The sequence below is a fragment of the Cicer arietinum genome, chromosome 4 (assembly GCF_000331145.2).
Source record: "Cicer arietinum cultivar CDC Frontier isolate Library 1 chromosome 4, Cicar.CDCFrontier_v2.0, whole genome shotgun sequence".
Lineage (NCBI taxonomy): Eukaryota > Viridiplantae > Streptophyta > Magnoliopsida > Fabales > Fabaceae > Cicer > Cicer arietinum.
The window spans coordinates 48,310,348-48,335,878 of NC_021163.2; the positions used below are offsets into that span (position 1 = coordinate 48,310,348).

The following is a 25,531-nucleotide window of genomic DNA, read 5'->3' on the forward strand; positions in this document are numbered from 1 at the left end:
AGAAAGCTTCAATTGCAACAACTTGAAGAGCTTAGACTTGAAGCTTACGAGAACTCTCGCATCTATAAGGAGAAAACTAAGTACTTTAATGATAAGATGATTTCTAGGAAGAAATTTTCCATTGGCCAAAAAGTTTTATTGTTCAACTCCCGTTTGAAAATTATGGCTGAGGGACTTCGATCGAAGTGGATTGGCCATTTTGTTGTTACTAACATTTTTCCTCATGGTGCATTGGAAATAAAAAGTGAAAACACCGAAAAAATGTTCAAAGTAAACGGACAACGTCTCAAGCTATTCCATGAGAGCTTTATGCTTGAAGATGCTACCATAGAAGAACTCTCCTTGGAAAAGCCCACCTACACTGAAGTTTAAACAGGGAGCTCCATTTCCTTACTCTTATTTTATACTTGTTACTTTCATTGAGGACAATGTGTAATTTAAGTGTGAGGTATTATTTAGGATTTTATTTGTTATGATTTTATTTGTTATATTTCAAAAAATAAAAATAAAAAAATAAATAAAAATGGACATTGCATTGCATGTTTTTTCATCAGATTTTATGGTTGTAAATATTGAGAGTTTGTTTGGACTGACATGATTTGATAGTATTTTTGCATTCTTGGTATAATAAATTGGATTAAAATGCTAAATTGTGTATCATTTGTGATAAGTCATTAACCTTTGTGAGATTTTTTAGCCTTATTATGAATGGAATACATTTTTCCATTTTTTGTTCTTGTGTGTTATCTCACTCATGATTGCTAGTTACGCCAGAACCTGAATTGACTCTTGCCCACATGCATATATTGAAATGATCTAGGCATTTGTTTCTAATTAAGCTACCAGCCAAATAAGCCTACCCTACATTTATCCATTTGTTTAAGCCTCTTTTAGCCTAATTACCCCATTTTTTGTTATATATAGCTCATTACAAGCCTAAAAGTGAAAAACAATGAATTGCGTCAATCTCTGGGGATAAAGGAGTCTTTCCTTACACATTTTGCTCGGAGTGCAAAAGTTTAAGTGTGGGGGAATTTGATCATAGCATTTGGGCACATGTTGTTAGCTTTTTAGTTTGGTATTTTAAAAGCTCTTTATAGCTTAGATTAATATTTTTATCTTATTTCTAAACTTTGGGTCGAAGTTGAATTATAATTTTATTATTTGCATTTTAATTTTATTATTTGTATTTTGACTCTTTCTCGCTCTGTAGGTCATAACTTGAGCTCTGGATATCGGATTGGCGCATATGAGCAAGCATTGGAAAGATAAAAATCTGAGCTACAACTTTTGTGTTGGAAGAAAAGACCAATTCCAAACTTTATTGGGCCTAAATTGCAGATTTCGTAATCTGGATTTTTGTAATAATTTTAATTAGCGGGTCACTTGTTAAACCCTAAACCCTAAAGCCCAATATCAAGTACTATATATTGGCAGTTTTGTTTCTTTTCTAAGAACGAAAAAATTAGGATTCAAATTGCTACAAGAAATAAACAGTTTTATTTTAATTTCATGGAAGACTAATTTTATAAGATTAATCCACGAGTTCAGAGTTTCATCAACACCTTGAAATTCAGGTTACACTGTCAATTTCGATTCATGATTCTATTCTTGTTTATTTGATTATATTGATATTTTGATTGCTTAAATTGAATTTCAATAGGATTGATTAAATTTTTTTGACAAAATTTGGTTTCAGTTTCTAATTTAATTGAATTATAATTTTGCAACGCTTGATCGTTAATTGTAATATTTTGATGATTGTGATGCTTAATCCAATCAAAGATATCAAATTCACATAGGATTGATTACGCTTGTTTGATCAATTCTATAGTCAAATAAGAATAGAATCCGAAATTAGAAATTAAACTCATTGATTGAATATGTGATAGGTTTGAAATTTGAATAAGTGGATTAATCGTTTTGTTTATCTGTTAAATCAAAAATCTAAAAAACCCCTTTTCAATTTCAATTTTCAATTCAGTTATTATTATTATATCAGAAGTCCTTGCAAAACGATTCGAGTTATTACCTCTATTTACATTTTATCAATTGTATTTGACCCGTGTGCGACAACGGATCAGTAGTGTTCATAAAAACATGTAGAAATATTGTTCATCAGAGCATGCATAAATACTATTCATCAGAGCAAGCAGAAATCTTGTTCATCAGAGGTTGCGCAAAAATACTGTTCATTAGAGGTTGCACACAACTATAGTTTATCCGATGCTTGGGAATTGCATAAACATGTTGAGCTTCTAGAACACATTGAATCTTCAAAGCCAGTATCAGACTCAAACTTTAGAGGAAAACATCAGAGGCAGATGCGCGTTCTTTTCCAGAGTGTGAATTTGTTTGATTTTGAGGATTTCGTTAATTGTTTTGATTTTGTTTCCTCTGACATTTTTACTTCCTCTGGTCGTATCTTCTAGTACCTTCCTCTAATTTTCTTCTTCCAATTTTTTCATACTTAATAAAGTACTTTTTTTATTTGTTCTCATAAAATATTTTTGTTAACATCAAAACTTTAAGTGGAAAACCAATTTGGTTTCAACATTCACTTGAAGTGATGGAAAATAATCTCAATACTAAAATAAGAAGTGAAGCTAAATCCTTAATGAGCTTGGTGATTTTGAGTTTTTAATAGCTATAATTATTTTACAATCAAGGGATATGTTTATTGATGTTGCTATGGAAAAAATAAAGTGGTTGATTTCATTTTTTTAGGGATATGGAAAAACTGGTTTTTATAATGCCTTGGATATTGCTAAGGAAATTGCTATTGAATTGAATATTGACTCAATATTTTATCAAAGGCGTAAATTTGGAAGGAAAAAATAGTTTGATAAGAAATTGAATATCCCATTTGTTGAGCTATCTGGAGAGGAATATTTTAGAGTTAATTATTTTCTTTACTTTGTTGATCGAGTCGTTGTTCTTTTAATAAGAGATTTTAGCTATATGAAGAGTGTGATTTTTTTATTTTTTATTTTATTTTTTGTTTACTTTTCACAAGTTACAATCATTGGACGATGGAACTTTAAAGTCTTGTTGTAGTCATTTTGAGCATGCATTGAAATATAAGGAACAATTTGATATTGATGGAAATGAATTATTTGTGGAGTTAAAGTTACTAAGAGAAATCTTGCCTGGAGAAAAAGTAGGACCTATTGATATGTTAAGTTTTTTGAAAGGCTTATATTATTTTTCTAATACAATTATTACATATAGAATTTTGTTTGACTATTTATATGACAGTTGCTTCTATAGAAAGAAGTTTTTTAAAATTGAAGTTGTTGAAGTCTTACATGCAGTCTACCATGTTACAAGAAAAGCTTAATGAATTAGCATCGATAGCAATTTAGAATGATCTTTTGGTAACAATATGATGTGAATATGAAGACTTGGTTGATAAATTTGCTTCAAAAAGTGTTAGAATGATGGATAATTTTAAATAGCTAGAAGGTTAGTATTAAAATTGCATTGTTTTTTTTAATTATGGGCCCAATTTTATTTGGAGAGTGTGATTGTCTTGGGATTGTGGGGTATTTGAGAGAAGTCTATGAGTTGTAACAATTTTTACATAATATTATTCTCTAGTCGTAATTTTTTTTTATCTAGTTTTGGAATTTCATGTTATATTTTTGTGTCGTGATTATGTTATTTAGATTTCTCTATTTATTTTTTGCAATAGAAATCAATGTAGATTCAACAACAATAGTTAAGATAGTTAAAGTTTGTTAGTTTTAATTAGTTGATTAAGGATTAATTAGAGTTAGTTAGAGAAATTAGTTAGAAGGTCAGTACTCACTAACCACTGAAATAGGAGTATTGTTGTATCATTTTTCATTTTTTTTTATCAAATATGATTTTTTTTTTTTGGGTTTTCTCAATTGAGCTTACAAGCTATGACTTCCCATTTTCTTTTTCTCTCAAATCTCAAATTTCTAATAGACATATTAGTGCCATGGTATTCACTTTGAAGAGATAATCCTAATTATTACCAGTGAAATCTAAATCTCCAATCACCTATTCTTAATCATACTTGTTCATTATGATTTGTCTCCTTTCTTGTTGGTTTTTGTGATTAGCTCCACAAATGGAAACTCTTTCGATATGGAATTTTACAAGACAATAAGTTGTTTGCTACATGAGATTGATTGGCATTGACACCGTTGATATGGTTCTTGGGGCATTTTGGTTGTTGAAGTATCAAAGTACAGACTACAGATTATTTCTCATGTTATTATTGGTTTTTTTTTCACCTTATGTAGTTAAACTTTTTTTCATTCTCTATGAGCTTCTACCTTATGGTAGTTAATCATTTTAAATATAATTGCTTCCACCATAGGGTAGTAAAATGATGATTATTCTCTTTGTACTTTTATCCTAGAAAATTATTATTCTCTTTGTGCTTCTACCTTATGGTACTTAAGTTATGCTTTTCAATTTGGCTTTGATGATCACCCAAGATTAGAGCTTGAATATTTAGTTGGAGTGAGTACCGTGGAGACACCAAACGACTTCAAAAGAACCCAAATGTAGGTTAGAGACTTCAATGACTTATTTACCTTGATCACTACCACTTTCAACGTTAATTTTTCTTGTTTGGTCGATGTGATTACAACTTGTAATTTTCATTAAATAGTACATTGTATTTTCTTATTCTTATATTGCATTGTTCATTACAAGTTGAAAATGTTAATCCACACTTCAAACTTGCGGGAGGTTGTTAGATATGGTTAAAAGTTGGTTATAAGTAGTTGGAGTTTGTTTAGTTAGTTAGTATTAGTTACAAGTGAGTTGAGATTTATTAGTTTGATTAAGATGATTATATGAAGTGTCTCTTAGAGTGATCATAATACCACTGTTCCTTTGATTTCAGAGTATATCAAATTGGTCCTAATACCATTGTCTCTTCGGTTTCAGAGTAATTTGCATACCAAATCCTCTTTGGTTTGCGAGTGGTCTTAGTGTCTTATTTGAGGGTGTAATTCTCGAAAGGTTCCTACAGTGCATTAGAAATACAATATAGATTGATGGCTTTTTTATACAATTTTGTCAGTGCTATGAAATGTCTCAAAGAGAACAACCTAGTACGCGACTCATCTCAATAATATATTTGATTGAAAAAACAGTTTTTAAAACAAATTTTATATAAAAACGACTGTATTCATACGATGATACGTCATTCATTGGAAATGTAGGATATACATATATGAAAATGATTTTTTTATAATAATTGTTAGAAATCAAGGGTAAAAACAAGAGTGAGTTATCAGCCTCAACCCAATTCATCAATTAGTAACCATAAGTACATAGCCAGTCATGCCATCTACCTTGCCAAACCAATCTATCTAGTTTCATAAGCTTCATTCCTCAACATTAGTTATTTTCACTTAGTAAACATTTAGTTACATTATTATAAATTATAAAGGAATGTAATAGAACAATTAGTTACTGTTAGTTATAACAATAGTTAGTTTATCTCATGTAGATCAAAGGCTTGTATATAAAGGGCAAGACTTCACAATTCAAGTGTAACTTTCTTTTTAATCAATAAGATGTATATTCAGTAAATATATTTGATTGAGTTTTCTAATATGGAATCAATAAATCTGGTTTGAGATTCTTTCTTTCTTTTCTGCTTCGTTTTCTTCTTTGATTTTTCACAATGGTGAGAACTATCAACAACAATAGAGATCAAGGAGGTCTTAATCCTTCTCAAAATAATCAGTCTTTATTATATTCACTCAAGCAAGGATCTTTCTTTTGTTATTGTGACTCCAATTCTTGATGGAAATAATTACCATACATGAGAGAAATTCATGACGAGAGCAATGCTAGAAAAAGAAAAAATTGGAGTTTCTTGATGGATCCATGTATATGCCCGATCAATTTGATCCTACACACAAGTAATGGATGAGATGCAACAATCTTGTGCTTTCTTGGTTCATAAATTTCATGTATCCATCAATTGCACAAAGTTTGGTATTCAAGGATAATGCTCGTATTGTGTGGCTCGAACTTAAAGGAAGGTTTTCATAGGGGGATTTGATTCACATGTCATATTTGTATAAAGAGATTCATGGCTTGAAACAAGGTAATATACATATTTCTGAATATTTTACTGCTTTAACTGTAATTTGGGAGGAAATGGACAACTTGAGGCCAATTCCTCAATGTAATTGTGCTTATGTGACCTTCACAAAGAGTTTTGAATGACCATTTTAAAGTGCTCTTTATGGAACCATTGCCTAACATAAAGTCCTTTCTTTAATGCTGCCACAAGAAAGGAAAAATGGTGGTTATGTGAATGATAATGGTGAAGGACCAGCATTTGTGAATGGTCCATCTAAACCAAGGAATGATCATATTCTGATAATGCAAATGGTGAACAAGAAGATGAAAAATCATATACAGATTCTTCTTTTGCCAATGATGATGGTTGAAAGGACCAATCTCCTTTTACACCTGAACAAATCAAGAATATAATGAATATGATTCCATAAGTCAAGGTAGGATCTAGCCATGTTTCAAACCATGTTAGAGGTTCATCTTAGGTTTAAATAACACCAACAAATAAGGAAATGGCAGAAGGTAAGTCTACAATAGGTAAACTTTTTACTAATGATGTTAAAATTACTTCCAATAATATTGCATGGATCATGGATTGAGGAGCCATAGAGCATATTTGTTTTGATCCTAAAAACAATTTCAAAAATTGAAAGATTAAACCAATTAAAGTTAAATTACCAAATGGCAAAACCGCTATTGCAAATTATGCAGGGGCAATAATACTCATCCAAAATGAAACTACATAGTGTGCTATTTTTGCCACAATTTTCTTTGAATCTTATTTCTATATCTAAATTATATGCTTCATTGAATTGCAACATTACTCTCTATTATAATTATTGTGTTGTATAGGATTTGAAGGCTATGACCAATATTAGTATAACTAAGTTGATCAATGGACTATATTACTTACAAGATTCTCCTTTAGATATAGTCCATTTTGATAATAATGTGTGTATAAATTTTGTTACTTTTAAGATCATTCTTGAATCTTCCTTATGGCATTTCAGATTAGCACATGTTCCTAATAATTGCATTAAAGTTCTCAATAATCATTTTCCTTATGTTTCATGTGATAAGCATATTTGTGATGTGTATTATTATTCAAAGAAAAAGAAACTTCCTTATGCCACTAGTAACAACAATGTTGATAGTCTTTTTTATTTAATTCATTCTGACATAGGGGGGACATTTCTCTATTCAACCTAAGCAACATCACATGTACTTTCTAACCATGATCGATGATTGTAGCAGATATCTTTGGGTTATCTTCCTGAAAAGTAAGTATGAGACTAGGATGTATATTGAGAATATTGTTAAGTTGATAAAAAATCATCATGATACTAACATTAAGGCTATTATAACTAATAATGGAATAGAGTTTATGATGCATGATTATTTTTCATCACATGGCATAATTCTTCAGACATCGTGCATTGAAAACCCCCAACAAAATGGGAGAGTTGAAATAATGCATCAACATATTCTAGGAGTTGTTAGGGCTCTTCTTTTTCAATCTAGTTTGCCTAAACAATTTTGGTCTTTTGCCATGGCTCATGTTATTCATATCACAAATAGGATGTTTACACCTTTATTATCCAATAAATCCTTTTTTGAATGTTTGCATAAATATTTACTTGATATGGGTAAGCTTAAGATTTTTAGATGTCTTTGTTATGCTGCCACCATTAAATCTCATTGTGCTAAATTTGATTTGAGGTCTAGAAAGACTATTTTTCTTGGTTACAAGGCAAGTACAAAGGGATTTGTCTCATATAATATGAACACCAAAGAAATTTTTGTGTCCAGAGATGTACACTTTAAGGAATTGGTGTTCCGTGTATAACAAGAAACTCAAGAAATGAGGGGTTTGAATTGTGTCTTCATTTAAAAATATTTTCAACAAGATTAAAACAAAGTAATGAGAAATAGCAGATAAAGCAGAAACGCAGAACAACACAACCAATATATAATGATTCACCATCAACCCGGTAGCTACGTCCAGTCGCTTCAAACTAAATGGTTTGATCCACTAACTCACCAACTAAATCACATTTCTAGTTAATACCTGCTAGCCAAACTGACTATGTTCAAGTTTTCTCAATCTTCTAGCTTAGCACAGTCAAGTTGTTGAGGAATGTAGCCACTACTAGGCTATGTTACAAAAGAGAAAGTTTAAGGCTTTTTTGAATACTCTCACTAGAGGATGTTTACAATGTTGTATTCTCATAAACTATTTCTCAATACTTAAACAAAACAAAGAATAGGGAGCAAGAGTGCAGAGACGACTGTATTGTGCTTATTTAGTGCGTTGTTCACTTTTTCAATGAGGGCTGCTCTTCTTTTTATGGAGAAACTTTAGGGTTGTTGGTCGTTGTCCTAATTGCAAGAACTCGACATGTATCATGAAGTTCCATATCAAATCTTCAGAGATCGATTCACCATTAAATCTTGTCCAAAAAAGTCCTTATAATTGATTTTGTGTGTCTTAATAGGGAGACATAAAGAGTAGACAATATTATTATCAGAGTATGTCACGTAGACCTTTAAACAAATAAAGAATTTAAAGAGTTAAGAAGATGATGCACAAATTTGTCTTATTCGGAGAGTTGACTTATCGTAGTGTTGACTTATCGTAGTGTTGACTTCCATTATAGCGTTGGCATTTCATCAAAACGTTAATTATAAATCAGAGTCAGATGACATATGCTTTTCACACTTATTAAAGGAAGAATAGTTAGATATGTGTTGTAATCATCAGAGCCAAACTAATTAGAGCATTACTTGCAGTAATATAATCACCAGGTACATGTTTTAGAACGAGTTCATCAGACTCAAAATAGGAAAATCAGAGCGGAGTCTTGGTGTTCCTTTAATTTAGTCCAAACATTAGATTATGTAGCGTAAAGTCATTAAAAATAACCTAATTTGGGAACTGTACACTTAAATAAAATATTAGTGCTTTAAATTGTTCTCACAAAACAATCTTGTTATCGTCAAAACAAGTAAGGATCATAGTTCTTCAAATCCACTTGGTTCTAACACTTATTATCTTAGTCATTCATGACCAGCCTCATTCCAATGACTAGCATTATATTGATGTTGGCAATGTTGTCATCAAAACTTATAAGAGCATATCTAATGATGATGAAGATTCTGCATCACACCTGCCATGTACAAAAGGGATGAGTCTGGCTTCAGCCAATAAGAATCACATCAACAAGATTTCCATCAACAAGTCAATCAGCCTGCTAAAAGTCATAACTCGAGTCCTAGAAAATATGGTCGTACCACACATATGCCAATACATTTAAATGACTATGTTTGTAGTGCACAAAGCAACAAAGACACAAAGATAATTAAACCTTATCCTATTTCAAATTATTTATCTTATTCTAACCTTTCCCTTATGCAAAAAAGTTTTAGCATGTCAGTTTCAATGGAAATTGAACCTAAAACTTATGAGTAGGTTAGTAAACATGAGCATTAGAACAAAACTATGATAGAAGAATTACAGGCTCTCCAAAGGAACAAAACTTGGAAAATAGTCCAAGTTCCTTATGGTGTAATTCTAATAGGAAATAACTGGGTTTTCAAGATCAAGAGAAAACAAGATGGATCTATAGACAGATACAAAGCTAGATATTTTGCCAAATGATACAACCAAAGAGAAGCCTTAGACTACTCTGATACCTTCATTCCTATGACTAAGATAACAACTTTAAGGATTATATTGGCATTAACATGTATAAAAAATTGGCACTTACACCAACTAGTTATTGATAATGCTTTTTTTTTTTTGTTCATGGTGATTTATATGAAGATGTCAACATGGAACTCCAACTAGGTATGATACCTAAATTCTCTAATCAGGCTTGTAAAATAATAAATTCTTTATATGGTCTTAAGCAGACAAGCAGAAAGTGGCATGAGAAATTTCTTACAACACTTACCAAAGTTGGATTTGTTCAAGGAAGCTCAAATCTTTCACTATTCATCAAACATAAAGACCAATCATTCACTACACTAACAATATATGTAGATTATGTGATTTTAGCACAAAATGATTTGAGTGCCTTCCAGCACATAAAGGATATTCTCCAGAAATTTTTTGGCATCAAGGACATAGGAAAGCTAAAATACTTTCTAGGAATTGAAGTGACTCACTCCAACAAGGGAATTTCAATTTGTCAAAGGAAATATTGCACTAATTTACTAACAGACACAAGGATGTTAGGATGTAAACCAGTAAATACACCAATGGACTACAACTTAAGACTCCTATATTTGACAACAACAAGACCATATATAACATATTCAGTGCAACAACTAAGTCAATTTATGGCAAGACCAATTCAGACACATCAAAGTGTAGCAATTAGGATACCCAAATATTTGAAGAAAGCACTAGGACAAGGACTCGTTTTCCCAATCTCAACTACAGTTGAGTGGATTTAATGATGCATATTGGAGAACATGCAAGGACAAGAAGATCTATTTCAGGGAGTTGTTTCTTTCTAGGGAATTCACTAATCGGTTAGAAAACAAAGAAGCAATCAACTGTGGCTAAATCATCATCAAAAATCAGAATATAGTGCACTTGCAACTGCCATATGTGAGCTTCAATGAATTGTTCATTTACTCAAGCATTTAAAGGTTACTCTTTATATGACACATGTTTTATATTGTGACAACCAAAGTGAACTCCATATTGCAGAAAATCCTATTTTTCATTAGGGAACAAAATATCTTGACATCGATTATCATATTATGAGAGAGAAGACCCCAGATGAGACCATGAAACTATTTCCAATACCAGGAAATGACAATACCAGGAAATGACCAACTAGTTGATTTCCTCACAAAGGGGTTACTACCTTCTGTTTTTAATTCATTTGTCATCAAGCTTGGGTTGTTTGATATTTACCAATCTTAAGCTTGTGGGGGCATGTTAAAAATCAAGGGTAAAAATAAGTGTGAGTCATCGGCGTATTTCATCAATCAGTAACCATAAGCTCCCAGCTAGCCAGCCAGTTTCATAAGCTTCAAGCATTAGTTATTTTCACTTAGTCAACATTTAACATAATAGTTAGTTATTGTTAGTTATAACCAATAGTTAATTTATCTCATGTAGATCAAAGACTTGTATATAAAGGGCAAGGCTTAACAACTCAAATGCAACTTTCTTTTCAATAAATAAGATGTATATTCAGTAAATATATTTAATTCAGTTTTCTAATAAATACAAAATAATAAATATAAAATAAAAATTGCAAATCATTGTCTTCCAAAAACCAAACTTAGTAGAGAAAAAAGAAAATTGAAGGAATATATTGGTAGTTCAGTATAGTGGTATTTTTGTAGAAAATAGAACAAATGATGAAAATGGGATAGGGACGTTGGTTAAATAATAATGGGGAATGGATATGAGGTTTTTTTTAGAGAGAGGACAGATCAATCAATTAACATGTTGGAAGTATGGAAATAATTAAAACAACCATGATTAGTGGCATTTGGTAACATGTGAATATTGAAGGAAAAAGAGAATGTAACTAAAAAGCAATAGATTTGACTTTAGTTGACAAGACTAGACTCCCATTATTTAATTATAGGATGAATTCAAATTCAAATTTTATTCTGAGAAGTTATGACACTTTAAATATGAAAATAATGACACTTTAAATATGATTATTTTTAGTAGTGATAACTGATAGTAAACAAAAAATATATCTTTTACATCGGTTATTTATCTGATGAAAAAACTTTTTTTACTTTACATTGTTAAATTTTAAATGATTCAAGGTAAAATGTCATTTTTTATGGATTCGATGTAAATTGTCATTTTTTATTATTGATGTAAAAAGTCTTTTTGATCCTAGTATTAAACTAACAAATGCACAATTCATGAAAGATTCATATGGATGATTAAAAGTAAAAATATGTATGGTAACTACACATCTATAGACAAATTAAAGAATTGAACTCGAATTATTTTTCATAAGTACTATTAACATTCCGTCTCATAATTCAAATTAACAAGTTAAGCTTTTGAATGAACTGCTGAGTGCTGTATTGTTTCCAGGGCGTGAGAAAACCATCTACATGTACATAAAACCAATTTAGTTGCTCATATTCCAAATATAGGCAATATGCATATCAAATATATGACAAATGCTATTGTTAAAATAATTTTTTTCTGCCAAAAAATAATTTTATTTTTTATTAAGGGACTCTAAGAGCAGTTCCTAGCTAGTATTAGCAATGAGCCAAATCAATTATTTGGGTCTACAACTAAGTAAAATTCAATAAAACTTCTTATGGTTAATGCAAATTAAATAAATGATTAATTAAGTAGATGATTAATAGATATAATAAAATGTCGAACCTCATTAACTATTAACCTAATAGAATCAACTACAATTTTAAATGTTATTAATAATAACTTTCATGGATATATTTAGATACAAATGGTGGTCAATAAATCTCATTTTTATTAGAACACTGATGATAGGTTTGGTTAAAAAAAAAATTTGAACGATTCAAACCAAAATTTTCTTGTTGCAATCAACTTCATTGTTCGTCAATGTCTCTCTACTCATCTTGTCATAATATTTAGTTTTGGAGATTAGGAGTCTTGCTGCCCAAATATCGAATGTTTGATTCTCTCATTTCATTAGAGAGGCAAATGTTGATAATAGTTTGGTTAAGATGGGTTAATATCAACCTTGTCTTTTTTGGATCTATGATTTTCCTGGTGAATTTATTTCCCTAGCTTTGCTAATTAGGACTGACATTTATTTTTCTATGGGCTTTTAATCGTTTTGTTTGTTTGGAGTCTTAATCCAATTTTGTGTTAGGAATAAAAACAAGTCAAATACTTTAGGACTATTTTAACATTAAATCTTTACCCCAAATTTTATGGTTCTGTTTGAGAGTTCGGAGGGAAGGGCTTTGGAAGGAGGGGAATAGATGAAAATAAAAAAGAAAATTTTCACCTTTTTGAGAGAATGTTTATATAGAAAATGATAAATGAATTATTATAATTAATATATTTTTAATATTGAGAGTATTATAATAAAATAGATTGAATTTAAAGAATTTATTAAAGTCCTTCAAAATCTTTCTTCAACTAATTTTTTGGTTTCTCAAATTAGAGAGATTTTAGATTACGATGAAAAATAAATCATTTAAAGCTCTCTTCTTTCAAATATCTCCATTATTTCTTTGTTTTTAAAGTTATTTGTTCACAAAAAAATATCTCAATGTGTAGATGGCAAAAATAAATTTGACACAAGAAGAAAGAGTTTTTTAGAAGTACCATTTCTCTAAAGTAAGTAATGTAAGAAGATCTCTATTTCTTTTGAAAAATAGAGAAGATCTCAACTCCCAGGAAAAGAGGGACTCCAAGTATGATAGTCTTGTGGACATTTGTAGCATCATTCTCACATTAAAAAGAGCATGTATTGATAGAGGCATCACCCACATTTCTTCTCCTTCTATTACACAGCACATTCTTCTTGCTTCAAAACTTTGTGGTTTTATTATTTGTTGCATTCATTCATTGTAGTTGTTGTTTTTCTATGACTTTAATCTAAGATTTATTATTCTTGTTAGGTCTATAAAGATTTATTATACTTGACTTTTCAATGAGTCACCACCTTGTTTGAAAACCATAAACAATGTGCTTAAGGCACTCATTAGCAAGATCTATACGTATATCTTTACATCTATGAAGGTAGTAATTAATAAAGAGGAGTAATTTCCAAGTGTCCTCGACATAAAACCAGCAGCACAGTAATCAAAATAGTATTCTCATATTCTAATGAACTTTTCATCAAATCCAAGATCCAGAATTTTGCTGACAACCATATATTTTCAATAGTTAAATAATCTATTTAGCTACTTTAATTGCATATGCAAAAATAAATACCCATAAAGTTATAACATATCTGTGGTTTTCCATAAAATTCTTTCTCCACCATCTTAATGTTCACTATGCCAAAAATGACATTTAACAGCGCACCTTTTACAGCGCTTGCTAAACACAAGCGCTGTTGTAAATATATTTTAAAAATAACGGAGCCTTTTACAGCGCTTTTTTGACAAGCGCTGTAAAAAGAGCGTTGTTGTAGGGTCATATGACGTTTGCGCATAATGTTATAAGGCTTTTACAGCGCTTTTCAAAAAAGCGCTGTAACATAAAGCGTTTTCGCGTATTATTTTACAGCGCTTTTTACACAAGCGCTGTAAAATACATGCGCTTTAAAATAATTGAACCACCTATTACAGCGTTTTTTTGAAAAGCGCTGTAAAATGCATGCGCTTTCATTGAATTTAACTACATATTACAGCGCTTTTAGTACAAGCGCTGTAAAATACATCTTTCAAATAATTATATACGTTGGGAACCCTCATATCCTCTACATCTTTCATCACCTCTACTCTGGGAACCCTCATATCCTCTACGTACTGTGCGGCCATCTACGTTGTCTAAGGTATTTTTTACACATGATCTGTTCTGTTTTGAAATTGTCAAAAATTGTCAAAAACTCATACCACATGATCTGTTCTGTTTTGAAATTGTTAGTTGATATTGGTTTCTTTTTGAAACTTGTTGATATGTTTTGAAAGCTTATTATTTTTGTTACTGCATTTATATAGGTGGTATAATATGGATAGGAAATGGATTTCAGCCAATCGATTGTCAAAAGAGTATGAAATTGGAGTGAAGGAGTTTGTTGAGTTTGCAGTGAAGAATGCAAAAGATCCAAATAGAGTAGTTTGTCCTTGTTTAAAATGTTGTTTTGGAAAACGTGTTAGAGAAGATGAATTAGAAGGACATCTAGTATGTAATGGAATTGATCAAAGCTACACATGTTGGATAAGACATGGTGAGAAAAAAAAAGGAAACATTAATTTTGAGAATAGTTCTACATATGCTTCAACTGATTTCGATACAGATACATATGAGCCGGACCGAGTTGATGAGATTGCAAAAGCAGTTGAAGAAGATCTTCGAGATTGTCCTAAAATGTTTGAAAGTTTGTTGAGTGATGCAGAGAAAGAATTATATAATGGTTGTACTAAATTCACAAGACTGTCAGCGATATTAAAGTTGTACAACTTAAAAGCGAGTAATGGATGGTCTGATAAAAGCTTTACGGAATTATTAACACTCATAAAAGATATGTTGCCAGATGATAATGAACTTCCCAGTCGAACCTACGAGGCTAAACGGATTTTGTGTTCTATTGGAATGAGTTACGAAAGGATTCATGCGTGTCCTAACGATTGCATTTTATTTCGAAACGAATATGAACTACTTAAGGCGTGTCCGAAATGCAATGTCTCTCGATATAAGAAGAAAGAATCTACTCCAGCAAAAGTCGTGTGGTATTTTCCTATAATACCAAGATTTAGGCGCATGTATCGCAGTGAAGAAGATTCAAAACACTTGACATGGCATGCAGATGAAAGAATTAGAGATGGAATGTTTCGACACCCTGCAGATTCCCCACAATGGGCAAAAATTGATCACGAGTATCCTGAATTCGGGATAGAGTCAAGAAATCTAAGACTTGCACTTTCTACTGATGGAATGAATCCACATGGTCTTCAAAGCATCTCACATAGCACGTGGCCTGTGATTTTGGTAATATATAACCTACCTCCATGGTTATGTATGAAGCGTAAGTTTATGATGTTGTCTCTGTTAATTTCTGGACCCAAACAACCGGGGAATGATATCGACGTATACTTGACTCCTTTAATTGAAGATTTAAAAATTCTGTGGGAGACAGGTGTGGAAGTTTATGATGGGTATAGGAAAAAGTGTTTCAATTTGAGGGCTATGTTGTTCGGCACAATTAATGATTTTCCAGCATATGGTAATTTATCAGGATATAGCATTAAAGGTCAGTGTGCATGTCCTATATGTGAAGAGAGTACAAATTGGATGCGGTTGAAACATTGTAAGAAGAATGTGTTTCTTGGACATCGTAGATTTTTACCTTATAGTCATCAGTATCGTGGGTGGAGAAATGCATTCAATGGAAAATCAGAGGAAGGTAAAGCTCCTTTAGCACCGACTGGATATCAAATACTTGAAAAAGTACAAGGTTTGACCAATAAATTTGGCAAACCTTTTGCGGGAGAGCTGGTGAAAACTGGGTGGAAGAAAAAGTCAATTTTCTTTGAATTGCCATATTGGAAGTCATTGTATGTAAGACATTTCCTCGATGTGATGCATATTGAAAAAAATGTATTTGAAAGTGTTATTGGTACGTTACTCAATGTTCCAGGAAAGTCTAAAGATGGCGTCAATGCAAGATTGGACTTGGTCGATATGGGAATAAGAAATGAACTGGCTCCAGTAAAGAAAGGAAATCGCACATATCTACCTCCAGCCGCTCATACTCTATCTAGAAAGGAAAAAATTGTTTTATGTAAATTTCTACACGAAGTTAAAGTTCCAGAAGGATACTCTTCGAACATTAAAAATTTGGTTTGTATGAAAGACCTCAAGTTAAAAGGTTTGAAGACCCATGATTGTCATATTATAATGGAGCATTTGCTACCAATAGGTATACGTTCCATTTTACCTGAAAAAGTTCGACTAGCCTTAACTAGATTATGTTTCTTCTTCAGGGAAATTTGTAGTAAAGTGATCGACCCTCAGAAATTACCGACATTGCAGAGGGAAATTGTTGTTACTTTGTGTGAGCTTGAAATGTATTTCCCACCATCGTTTTTTGATATAATGGTTCACCTTACTGTTCATCTGGTTAAGGAGACACAACTTTGTGGGCCAGCTTATATGAGATGGATGTATCCGATAGAACGATATATGAAAATATTAAAAGGGTACGTAAAAAGTAGAAGTCGACCAGAAGGTTGTATTGCTGAACGATACATTGTTGAAGAGGCTGCTGAATTTTGTACTGAATATCTGTCCAATGTTGAATCCATAGGGCTTCCCATGTCTCGTCATTCGGGAAGACTATCAGGAGAAGGGATAACTGGAAGGAGACTACTGACTATATCAAGGACAGAATGGGAGCAGGCACAATTGTATGTTCTGCACAATGATGATGAGGTTCAACCGTATGTTACAATACACATTGATCAGTTATCTCGTTTGAACATGAATAGGAATCAAAATTGGATAACTCGAGAGCACAATCGAAGTTTTGTAACATGGTTAAAAAATCACATAATGTCAAAATTTGATATAGACCCCGGATCAATTTCAAATAGATTGAGGTGGCTAGCAAATGGTCCGAGCTTACATGTCTTTTCTTACACTGGTTATGTTATTAACGGCTACACATTTTATACCAAAGAACAAGATGATCAGACCACTATGCAAAATAGTGGAGTCACTCTCGTAGCTGAAGCGATGCATGTCTCAAGTGCAAAAGACAAAAACCCAATATATGCAAATCTATCATATTTTGGGGTTATCGAGCGCATATGGGAGTTAGACTACACAATGTTTCGTGTTCCCATATTTGGTTGTAAGTGGGTCGATAATAATAATGGCGTTCGAATTGATGAGTCATGATTCTTGCTTGTCGATTTTAATAGGGTGAGATACAAAGACGAGCCTTTTATTTTAGCGTCGCAAGCTCAACAAGTGTTTTATGTCACTGATCCTTCTGATGATAAATGGTCTGTTGTTCTATCGACCAATAAAATAAGTGATGATAACAATAATGATGAAGATGTTGGTAATGATCTTTTATTTGCAACATCACAACAACCTCATGAAATTGATTCAACTGATGATGGTTTATATCTTAGAGATGATCATGATGAGGGAATTTGGATTAATCCATCGTTTTGTATTGTAAATGGACAAACAAATGTGAATCCCACCAGGAAAAGAAGAAGGGCATCTTAATGTATATGTTTAATTGTTTTATAAAAAGAAGAAGGGCATCTTAATGTATATGTTTAATTGTTTTATATAAGCCATGCATGTAATCTGAATTATTGTGATAAATATGCATGTAATTTGAATTGAGTGTTTTATACTAATATGGCAGAATAGCAACAGATTTCATATTAGAAGCTTTTGTAATCAAACCATACATACCAACATATTGGGATCCTAGTTATAACATCTCACAGTTTGCTACTAATGTCTCTTTTGCTTCTGCTGCTACTGGTTATGATAATGTCACTTATATAATGTAAATTAAGTGTCAATTCGATTGGAATAAATGTCTGAGTTACAGTCATACAAAATTGAACCCAAATAAAACCAACACAAAAATAACATACTGAGGCCTTTTACAGCGATTTTTATAAAAAACGTTGTAAAAGACCCTTTTGAAAATAAATAAAAAATACATTTTACAGCGCTTATTTGAAAAAGCGCTGTAAAAAGCTTTAAAAATAATATTCATCAGACACCTAACATGACTATCTCTAACAGGATTTTCTTCAAACACCTTGTACGCATCATGAGAATCCCCAAAAACACATTGTTAACAAAAACATCAGACTCAAACCCATTTTTCGCAACATGGCAATGAACCTGAATACCAAGTTTCGATTTAAGAAGGAAAGAGAATGTAAAGAGATAAAAAGGGTGTTGAGGTGGAGATTGAATTGTGAAAGAGTAAGCTTTGATGTTTGTGAAGAAGATGCATAAAAGGAGAAGAGTTTGGTGAAGAGAAAGAGATTTTGGTGGTGACCAGTTACTACTATGTGGGTTTTGCATGTTGAGCTTGTTTAAAAAATAACATAACAAAACACAAAAACAATAAGGTCTTTTACAGCACTCATTTAAAAAACCGTTGTAAAAGACTTTAAAAAAAACATTCATATAACATAATAAAACAAGGAGGTCTATTACAACCCTTGTCCAAATAAGCGCTGTAAACTACTGTTTTAAAAATCAAATAAAGAGACCTTTTACAGCGCTTATTTGAACAAGCGCTGTAAAAGGGTTTTATATATAACATAATAAAACAATGAGGTCTTTTACAGCGCTTATTGGGAAAAGCGCTGTAAAAGAGCCTTTTAAAAAATTAAATAAGGACGCCTTTTAGAGCGCTTTTTAAACAAGCGCTCTAAAAGGGTTATAAAAAAGCGCCATAAAAGGGTTTTATATATAACATAATAAAACAATGAGGTCTTTTACAGCGCTTATTGGGAAAAGCGCTGTAAAAGAGCCTTTTAAAAAATTAAATAAGGACGCCTTTTAGAGCGCTTTTTAAACAAGCGCTCTAAAAGGGTTATAAAAAAGCGCCATAAAAGGGTTTTATATATAACAATAACCGCTTTAGTTTTCTCTTCATTACGTAAACTTCACTATCATCTCAACCTTCATCGTTCTTCTCTTCTTTTGCAAACCCTATCATCTTGTCCATTACGAACCGTATTTCCACGATCATCTCCTTCATTTCGAACCTTATTTCCATCCAAGATCATCTCTCCCATTGCACAATATATTTTCATTGAAATATGTAACCCTCATTACGTATTTCTTCAATACCGTATTTCTGTGAACTTTCTGCATTCCCTCTTTTCTTCACATTTCATCTTTCTTCGAACCATTATTCAGGTATTGATGTTATTAATTTTTTGACTGATACATGTTGAGTTTGTTTATAATAATGCATGATGCATGTTGAACTTGTTGATGTTATACTAAACTGCATGTTGAACTTGTTGTAGTTAAATGGATACAAAGATTTAGAATGTCAAAATGAAGAAGTTGGCACCTCTAAGACTTATGAAAATGAAGTCAAACGTGGTGCAACTATCTTGCAAAAAGTCATTAAAGCAAGGAGTAATGGCATCAAGTTTGAGGTTATACTATACTACACTCTGTTTGCTGTGTGTTTTTTTATCTTTTTTTAATAGCATGTACTTACTATATGAGTTTATTAGGTTGGCTGGAATGAGAGTGGTCAGCCAATTGACCCCAACAGCTCTATGTTTGTAAGCTATATTGGGGCTGTTGTTCGTCAAAATGTCCCAATTACAATTGACAATTGGAGAGATAAGGCGTTGAAGGATGCCAAAGATATTATATGGAATGACATTCAAGTAAATTTTTTGATCCACTCTTTTGTCATTTATAATTTTTTTCGTTGAAATACTTATAATTTTTTTCATTGCAGACGACTTTTGTTCTTGATGAGGGACGAAAGTCTTATGTTTTGAGAGTTGCTGGGAAGATCCATCGTGGATTTAGATCCCATCTCTCAAATTTCTATCTAAAAGATAGAGAAGGAAACACAAATGCTGAACCTCCAAAGATATATCAACATTATATATCAAAGGATGAATGGAGTGCATTTGTTTCCAAACGTTCTGACCCGGCGTTTGTCGTAAGTTATTAATTTATTAGCATTTGTGTTTTATTATTCATATTCGTAGCGTATTTTAAATTTTTACACAATTGCTATTTTTTTTTATATAGAATATTAGTAAGGCAAATCGCGAACGGGCAAGCAACCCAAAACACCCATACAAGAAATCACGTATGGGATATGCACGCCTTGAACAACAAATTGTAAGTAATTAAACATCACTTTTATATAATGAAGTAATTTGTATTATAAACTATAGTGTGTAACTAATTTGTATTATTTTGTTTATGATTTTAACGAATAGAGAAAAGACACCCAAGCCGATCAACCCTTGGGTCGTCATATCTTATGGAAGGAAGCGCGTGTTAACAAAGATGGAGTGGTTGATAATGAAAATGTCAAGAAAGTTGTAGAACTTTGTGTAAGTATATTATCACTTTAATATTTTTTAATATTGTATTTTAAAAATGCTATTGAACTTATCTTTTTAATGTTACATGTATTTTAGGAAACTATTGAACAAAGTTCTGAAACTCAAGAGGGCAACAAGGATACGTGCAGGGACATTCTTGGGAAAGTGTTTAATGTCCCTGAGTATTCCGGTCGAGTTAGGGGGAAAGGATTTGGCGTAACTCCCAAAAGCTTTTTTCCTCAAGAGAAGCGCCAAAAACCTTCCAACGAGGAAGTATTAGAGAAGCTCAGAATCTTATCGGAGCAAGTGGCACTCTTGGTGAATACGAATAAAGACAAGCAACTTCCGGTTCAGCTCCAACCTGAAATACAAATGGAGAGTGAAACCGGGAGTTGCAACGTCGGTTTGAAGAGTATTCCCGAGGTAATTAATTACTTACTACTTACTTGCTTATGTAATTACTTATGTATTAAACAAACTTATATATTAACTGTACTTATGTTTTAACTATTGATGTAGGGTGTCACTACATGTGTCCTATACTTGTCCTCGCCTACTCAACGGAAGGTGGAAAAAGGAATATTGTACAATTCTTCGGGAGAAGTATTGCACAATATTCTGATCCCCGCGGGCCATGTCAAAGTATCGCCTATTGTTGCTTTCGAACCAATTGCACCGTTGCCCATACCAGACAACGATGGAGATATGGAGTTATTAGGCGACGCTATTGGTAGTTACGTGGCATGGCCCACAAACCTTGTTGCCCTCCAAAAAAAGATTCCCAAAGACAAATCAGTTACATCTCCCGAAAAGGTTTGTCACATTTATTGCCTAAGGTTTGTCATTTTTTCAGATTCAATAAACTAACATTTTACCTCATTTTTGTAGGTCCAAATAAATAAATCACCCCTACAGCCAAAAAAAGGCAGCAAACCTCAAAAATTGGAGGTTAATAGGGCTGCCAAACTACAAAGGCTGGAGGGTAATAAAGCTGCCAAACTTGCAGCAACAAAAAATCTGGATCGGGGAAAATCGGTCGCTGCTGCTGCTGCTCCTAATAAAAGTCAGCCACGCCTTGGTAAATACGGGGCGTGTCTTGACATCCAAATAAAAAGGAACATGGGCAGCAGCGACGATTCGCGCATCGTACACATGAATAAAGATATATTTGGAGATGAGTATGTTGAATATCTCGAAAAGGAGCACATATACGAACTTCTCGAACATAAGGAGCTCAGTGCTACTGTAATGAGCTTGTACATAAGGTAAAAAATACTTTTAATTGCATTTATTGGTAATTAATTAAATGTATTGGCAATTAATCTAGTTTAAAATTTTCATTGAAGGTTTTTGTATGAGAAGGTCGCGTGCACGAGGAAATTGTCAAATAAATACTCATTATTGTCTCCGCATAAGATGTCGATGTAGAAACTCGATCCAGACAATGTAAAGAAATACATTGTAGATATGTTTTTAGGAAATATAGAAAATGATAAATTGTTCTTCGCACCATATAATTCAGGGTACATAATTTTATCGTTCTTTAATTGATGAGAATTTAATTTAGTAGTTGTGTATAAACAAAATTGCTTAACCAATTTTTTTTTTTTTGTAGGGCACATTGGGTGTTATTTGCAATCAATGCGGTCTCTGAAGTTATATACTATTTGGATCTCGTGCATGGCAATTACAACAATCACTCCGAAATAAAGACTATGCTCGACACGTAAGTAATATTCATTTATTTCTTACATATATATATATAAATAATGTGTTTGTTCATGCTATAATAATCACATTTATTCATTCGATAGTGCCTTAAAAGTTTTTCGAGCTCAAAGAGGTGCTATAGTGTCGAAGCAAAAGTCTAATAACATTACATGGATCCCAATAAAGTGCCATCGTCAAACAAACAACATCGACTGTGGGTACTACGTATTGAGATTCATGAAGGAGATTGTTGAGAAGAATAAAACTATTATCCTAGAAACGGTACGGTATTTTCATTATATGATTTTCATATATAAATTATCTATATATTTGATACTAACTTAACATAATATGTTCAATTTTTATATTGCAGTACTTTGACAATTCCAGTCTATCATATTCTGAGGAAGATCTAATGGAATTAAAGGAAGACTGGTGTCAGTATGTGCTTGACATGCAAATTATTTGATTTTCTGGGAAATAGCTTGTTGCTGAGCAAGGGATCTGAATATTATATGGTAGCTAGTGCATATTATGTATATTCTGTTAGTTATTATATGTATATGATCATAGGACACAATATATGAACATGCATATGGATCTGAATGTAGTTAATTAGGTTATAAATTAGGTTATATATATGTATCTGAATGTAGTTAATTAGGTTGTAAATTACAGAGTTACAGAGTTACATATATGTTAATTAAGTTACAGAGTTCTGTTTTCTGTTCTACTGATTGTGTGAACTGTTTATGGTATTTGAATATGTTTTGTTGTTGTGTGCACTGATTGTGAACTGATTTTGGATCAAAATAATTTTGGATAAAAAGATAAAAGACAACGCTTTCTAAAAAAAATGCCATAAAAAGCTAAAAAGTGTTTTTCATTTCAAATATTTAATTTACAGCGTTTTAAAAAAAAAAACAAAACACATTTTACAGCGCTTTTTTTAAAAGCGCTGTAAAATGTTGTTGTAAAGCGCTATAATGGTGTACATTTTACAGCGCTTTCTTAAAAAAGCGCTGTAAAATGCAGACCCATAATTTCATAAAATGGGTGTACGTTTTACAGCGCTTTCTCGAAAAAGCGCTGTAAAATGCAGACCCATAATTTCATAAAATGGGTGTATGTTTTACAGCGCTTTCGTTAAAAAGTGTTGTAAAATGCAGACCCATAATTTCATATAATGGGTGTGCATTTTACAGCGCTTTTGTTAAAAAGCGCTCTAAAATGCAGACCCATAACTCATATAATGGGTGTGCATTTTACAGCGCTTTTTTTAATCCAAACAGAATGAAAGAAATGGTCATTGGCAGCATTAAAAATGTAACATGTACCATAGTCTTGATGCAGCTGTCATAGCTGATGTTATTCTACTTAGAGAATTAAGGTATGCAACAGCCTGGAAAAATATATTCTTTTATAAACTCTGAACTTCGCCTGTATGCATCGTAACGCTCGTCTCGCATTGATGTGAACTAGAGAATATAACGGTCGTCAGTTGTTAGCTTTATACATAGACACTTATACGGTAAACATTGTATATTTATCTTTTGTTGCAGAAGTAGCTTATACATAAATATTTAAACAATCATTCTATATGCGCTTAATATACTATGAAATACCTGAAGAACAAGAAGTCCATCATCTGCTAATGCTGAATCACAACAACTAAAGAACTCTTCAAAATACTCATGTCCAACAGCTTCAATCATTTCACTGTAAGTAATATGCTTAATCAGAAAATGCAATATATGTTGCAAAATTTGTTGATAAAAACATGGTCTGCAAAACTAAAAAATAAAAATAAATTAATATATCTCACCATGATATAATCCTATCATACTTTTTTGTCTTAGACAATTGACGATAGTCCCATAGGAGAAATGTTATATGATCCTGAAACCATGAATTAGTTCTAAAGTTGATACATTTGATGTGGTTGCCGTTACTCAGTTTACAACTTACATGGAATCCAGAGAACTTTGCATAAAGAAATTTATGAAAAATGGTATATGATCAGTACTTTAAAAAATAGAAAGCTTTGTTTATGATTTTAATACCTGAAGTCCAGCATCTTTAACTTTATTTTCTGCATATTTAGCTGCTCTTTGGACAGAGTGATGCCAGTGTACTTACAAGTTACATTTCACAACTTCAATTGCGAAACCGCCCCATTCGCATCCAATGTCAAGAATTTCATGTTTTCGATCATTAAATGCTTGATGAAGAACTTTGCAGATGCTAAACCAGCAGTAAAGAAAACTGGTGTCCACCAACCCCTAAAGCATCAAAATTGGTAAAAATGTTGATAAAAATTTCAAAAATAATTCAAGGTTCCACACATAAGTCAATGTGAGCTTACCTATTCTTTGAGTGAGCAGCACTGGAATCTCTGTTGGCTATGAGAATCTACATTAAAAGGCACCAAAGTACATGAAAATAAAGAGAAAAATGTCATACTGACATAGACATTGAATACAATATTGACACGTCACTTAGTTGAATGTAATCATTGGATCGATGTCGTGTCAGTATGCGACACAAACATGTGTTGGACACCGCGACACACCTTCGATCAGAAGTCTCAATGCTAAGTAAATGATCAATAGGCATTTGCTTACCAAAATAAAATTTAGAAGTCCTTTGTCTTTATCAACAAATGAAAAGTCACCATCAATATATGCATCTGCAAGACCTAAGTCAGCATTGGTCATAACCTGAAAAACTCATTAATGTTATTCAAGTTTTTTTTCTACCAAAAGACGGTTCCTTTAGTTGTATTGACAATGATATCAGCCATTAACCAATTAATTAGGCTTATTTAATTTTGGTCCTTTGATTTGATTGAAATAGAGTTTTAATCCCCCACTTCTAACTCTAGGATGTTACAACAAAATTAGTAAAGAGATGCATGCATGCACACAATTAATTGTAGGAGAAGACTTTTCATAGAATAGATAGAAAACTAAAATCTAATTGTGTGCATATATATATATATATA

The 25,531-nt window shown here is 32.1% G+C and overlaps 2 protein-coding genes, 1 long non-coding RNA gene and 1 pseudogene across 4 annotated transcripts in view; 3 read left to right on the top strand and 1 right to left on the bottom strand.

Annotated features, from left to right (window-relative positions):
* The window catches only part of LOC105851945 (uncharacterized), an 8,932-nt pseudogene extending 6,500 nt beyond the window's left edge, over positions 1–2,432 (top strand).
* An 18,102-nt stretch (positions 2,433–20,534) lies between these two features.
* Positions 20,535–21,535, top strand: LOC140920092 (uncharacterized). The gene is made up of 5 exons (XM_073367406.1): positions 20,535–20,608; positions 20,710–20,826; positions 20,914–21,240; positions 21,337–21,420; positions 21,509–21,535. Exons 1-5 carry the CDS (start codon positions 20,579–20,581, stop codon positions 21,533–21,535), a joined length of 585 nt encoding a protein of 194 aa, XP_073223507.1. The 5' UTR covers positions 20,535–20,578.
* An 895-nt stretch (positions 21,536–22,430) lies between these two features.
* LOC140919943 (uncharacterized) lies at positions 22,431–23,143 on the top strand. Its single transcript, XR_012162658.1, has 3 exons — positions 22,431–22,543; positions 22,632–22,809; positions 22,901–23,143. It is a non-coding gene; the product is annotated as an uncharacterized lncRNA (long non-coding RNA).
* Positions 23,144–23,479: 336 nt separating this feature from the next.
* LOC101492315 (uncharacterized) overlaps positions 23,480–25,531 on the bottom strand; it is a 5,061-nt gene continuing 3,009 nt past the window's right edge. For both annotated transcript variants that reach the window (XM_073367166.1, XM_073367167.1), the window contains exons 8-13: positions 25,152–25,247; positions 24,893–24,939; positions 24,591–24,809; positions 24,353–24,426; positions 24,153–24,246; positions 23,480–24,005 (exon numbers count right to left, since the gene is read on the bottom strand). In XM_073367166.1, coding sequence (XP_073223267.1) covers positions 24,677–24,809; positions 24,893–24,939; positions 25,152–25,247 — 276 coding nt within the window. In that variant the 3' untranslated portion in view covers positions 23,480–24,005; positions 24,153–24,246; positions 24,353–24,426; positions 24,591–24,676. The remainder of the gene's footprint in view (positions 24,006–24,152; positions 24,247–24,352; positions 24,427–24,590; positions 24,810–24,892; positions 24,940–25,151; positions 25,248–25,531) is intronic.

What these genes read in the sequence shown, in the direction of transcription:
- LOC140920092 (XM_073367406.1), top strand. Translation starts at nt 20,579, where the DNA reads ATGGGATATGCACGCCTTGAACAACAAATT. An exon ending in AGAAAGTTGTAGAACTTTGT is followed by an intron (nt 20,827 to 20,913) that starts GTAAGTATATTA and finishes CATGTATTTTAG; the next exon opens with GAAACTATTGAACAAAGTTC. An exon ending in TGTACAATTCTTCGGGAGAA is followed by an intron (nt 21,421 to 21,508) that starts GTATTGCACAAT and finishes TGCCCATACCAG; the next exon opens with ACAACGATGGAGATATGGAG.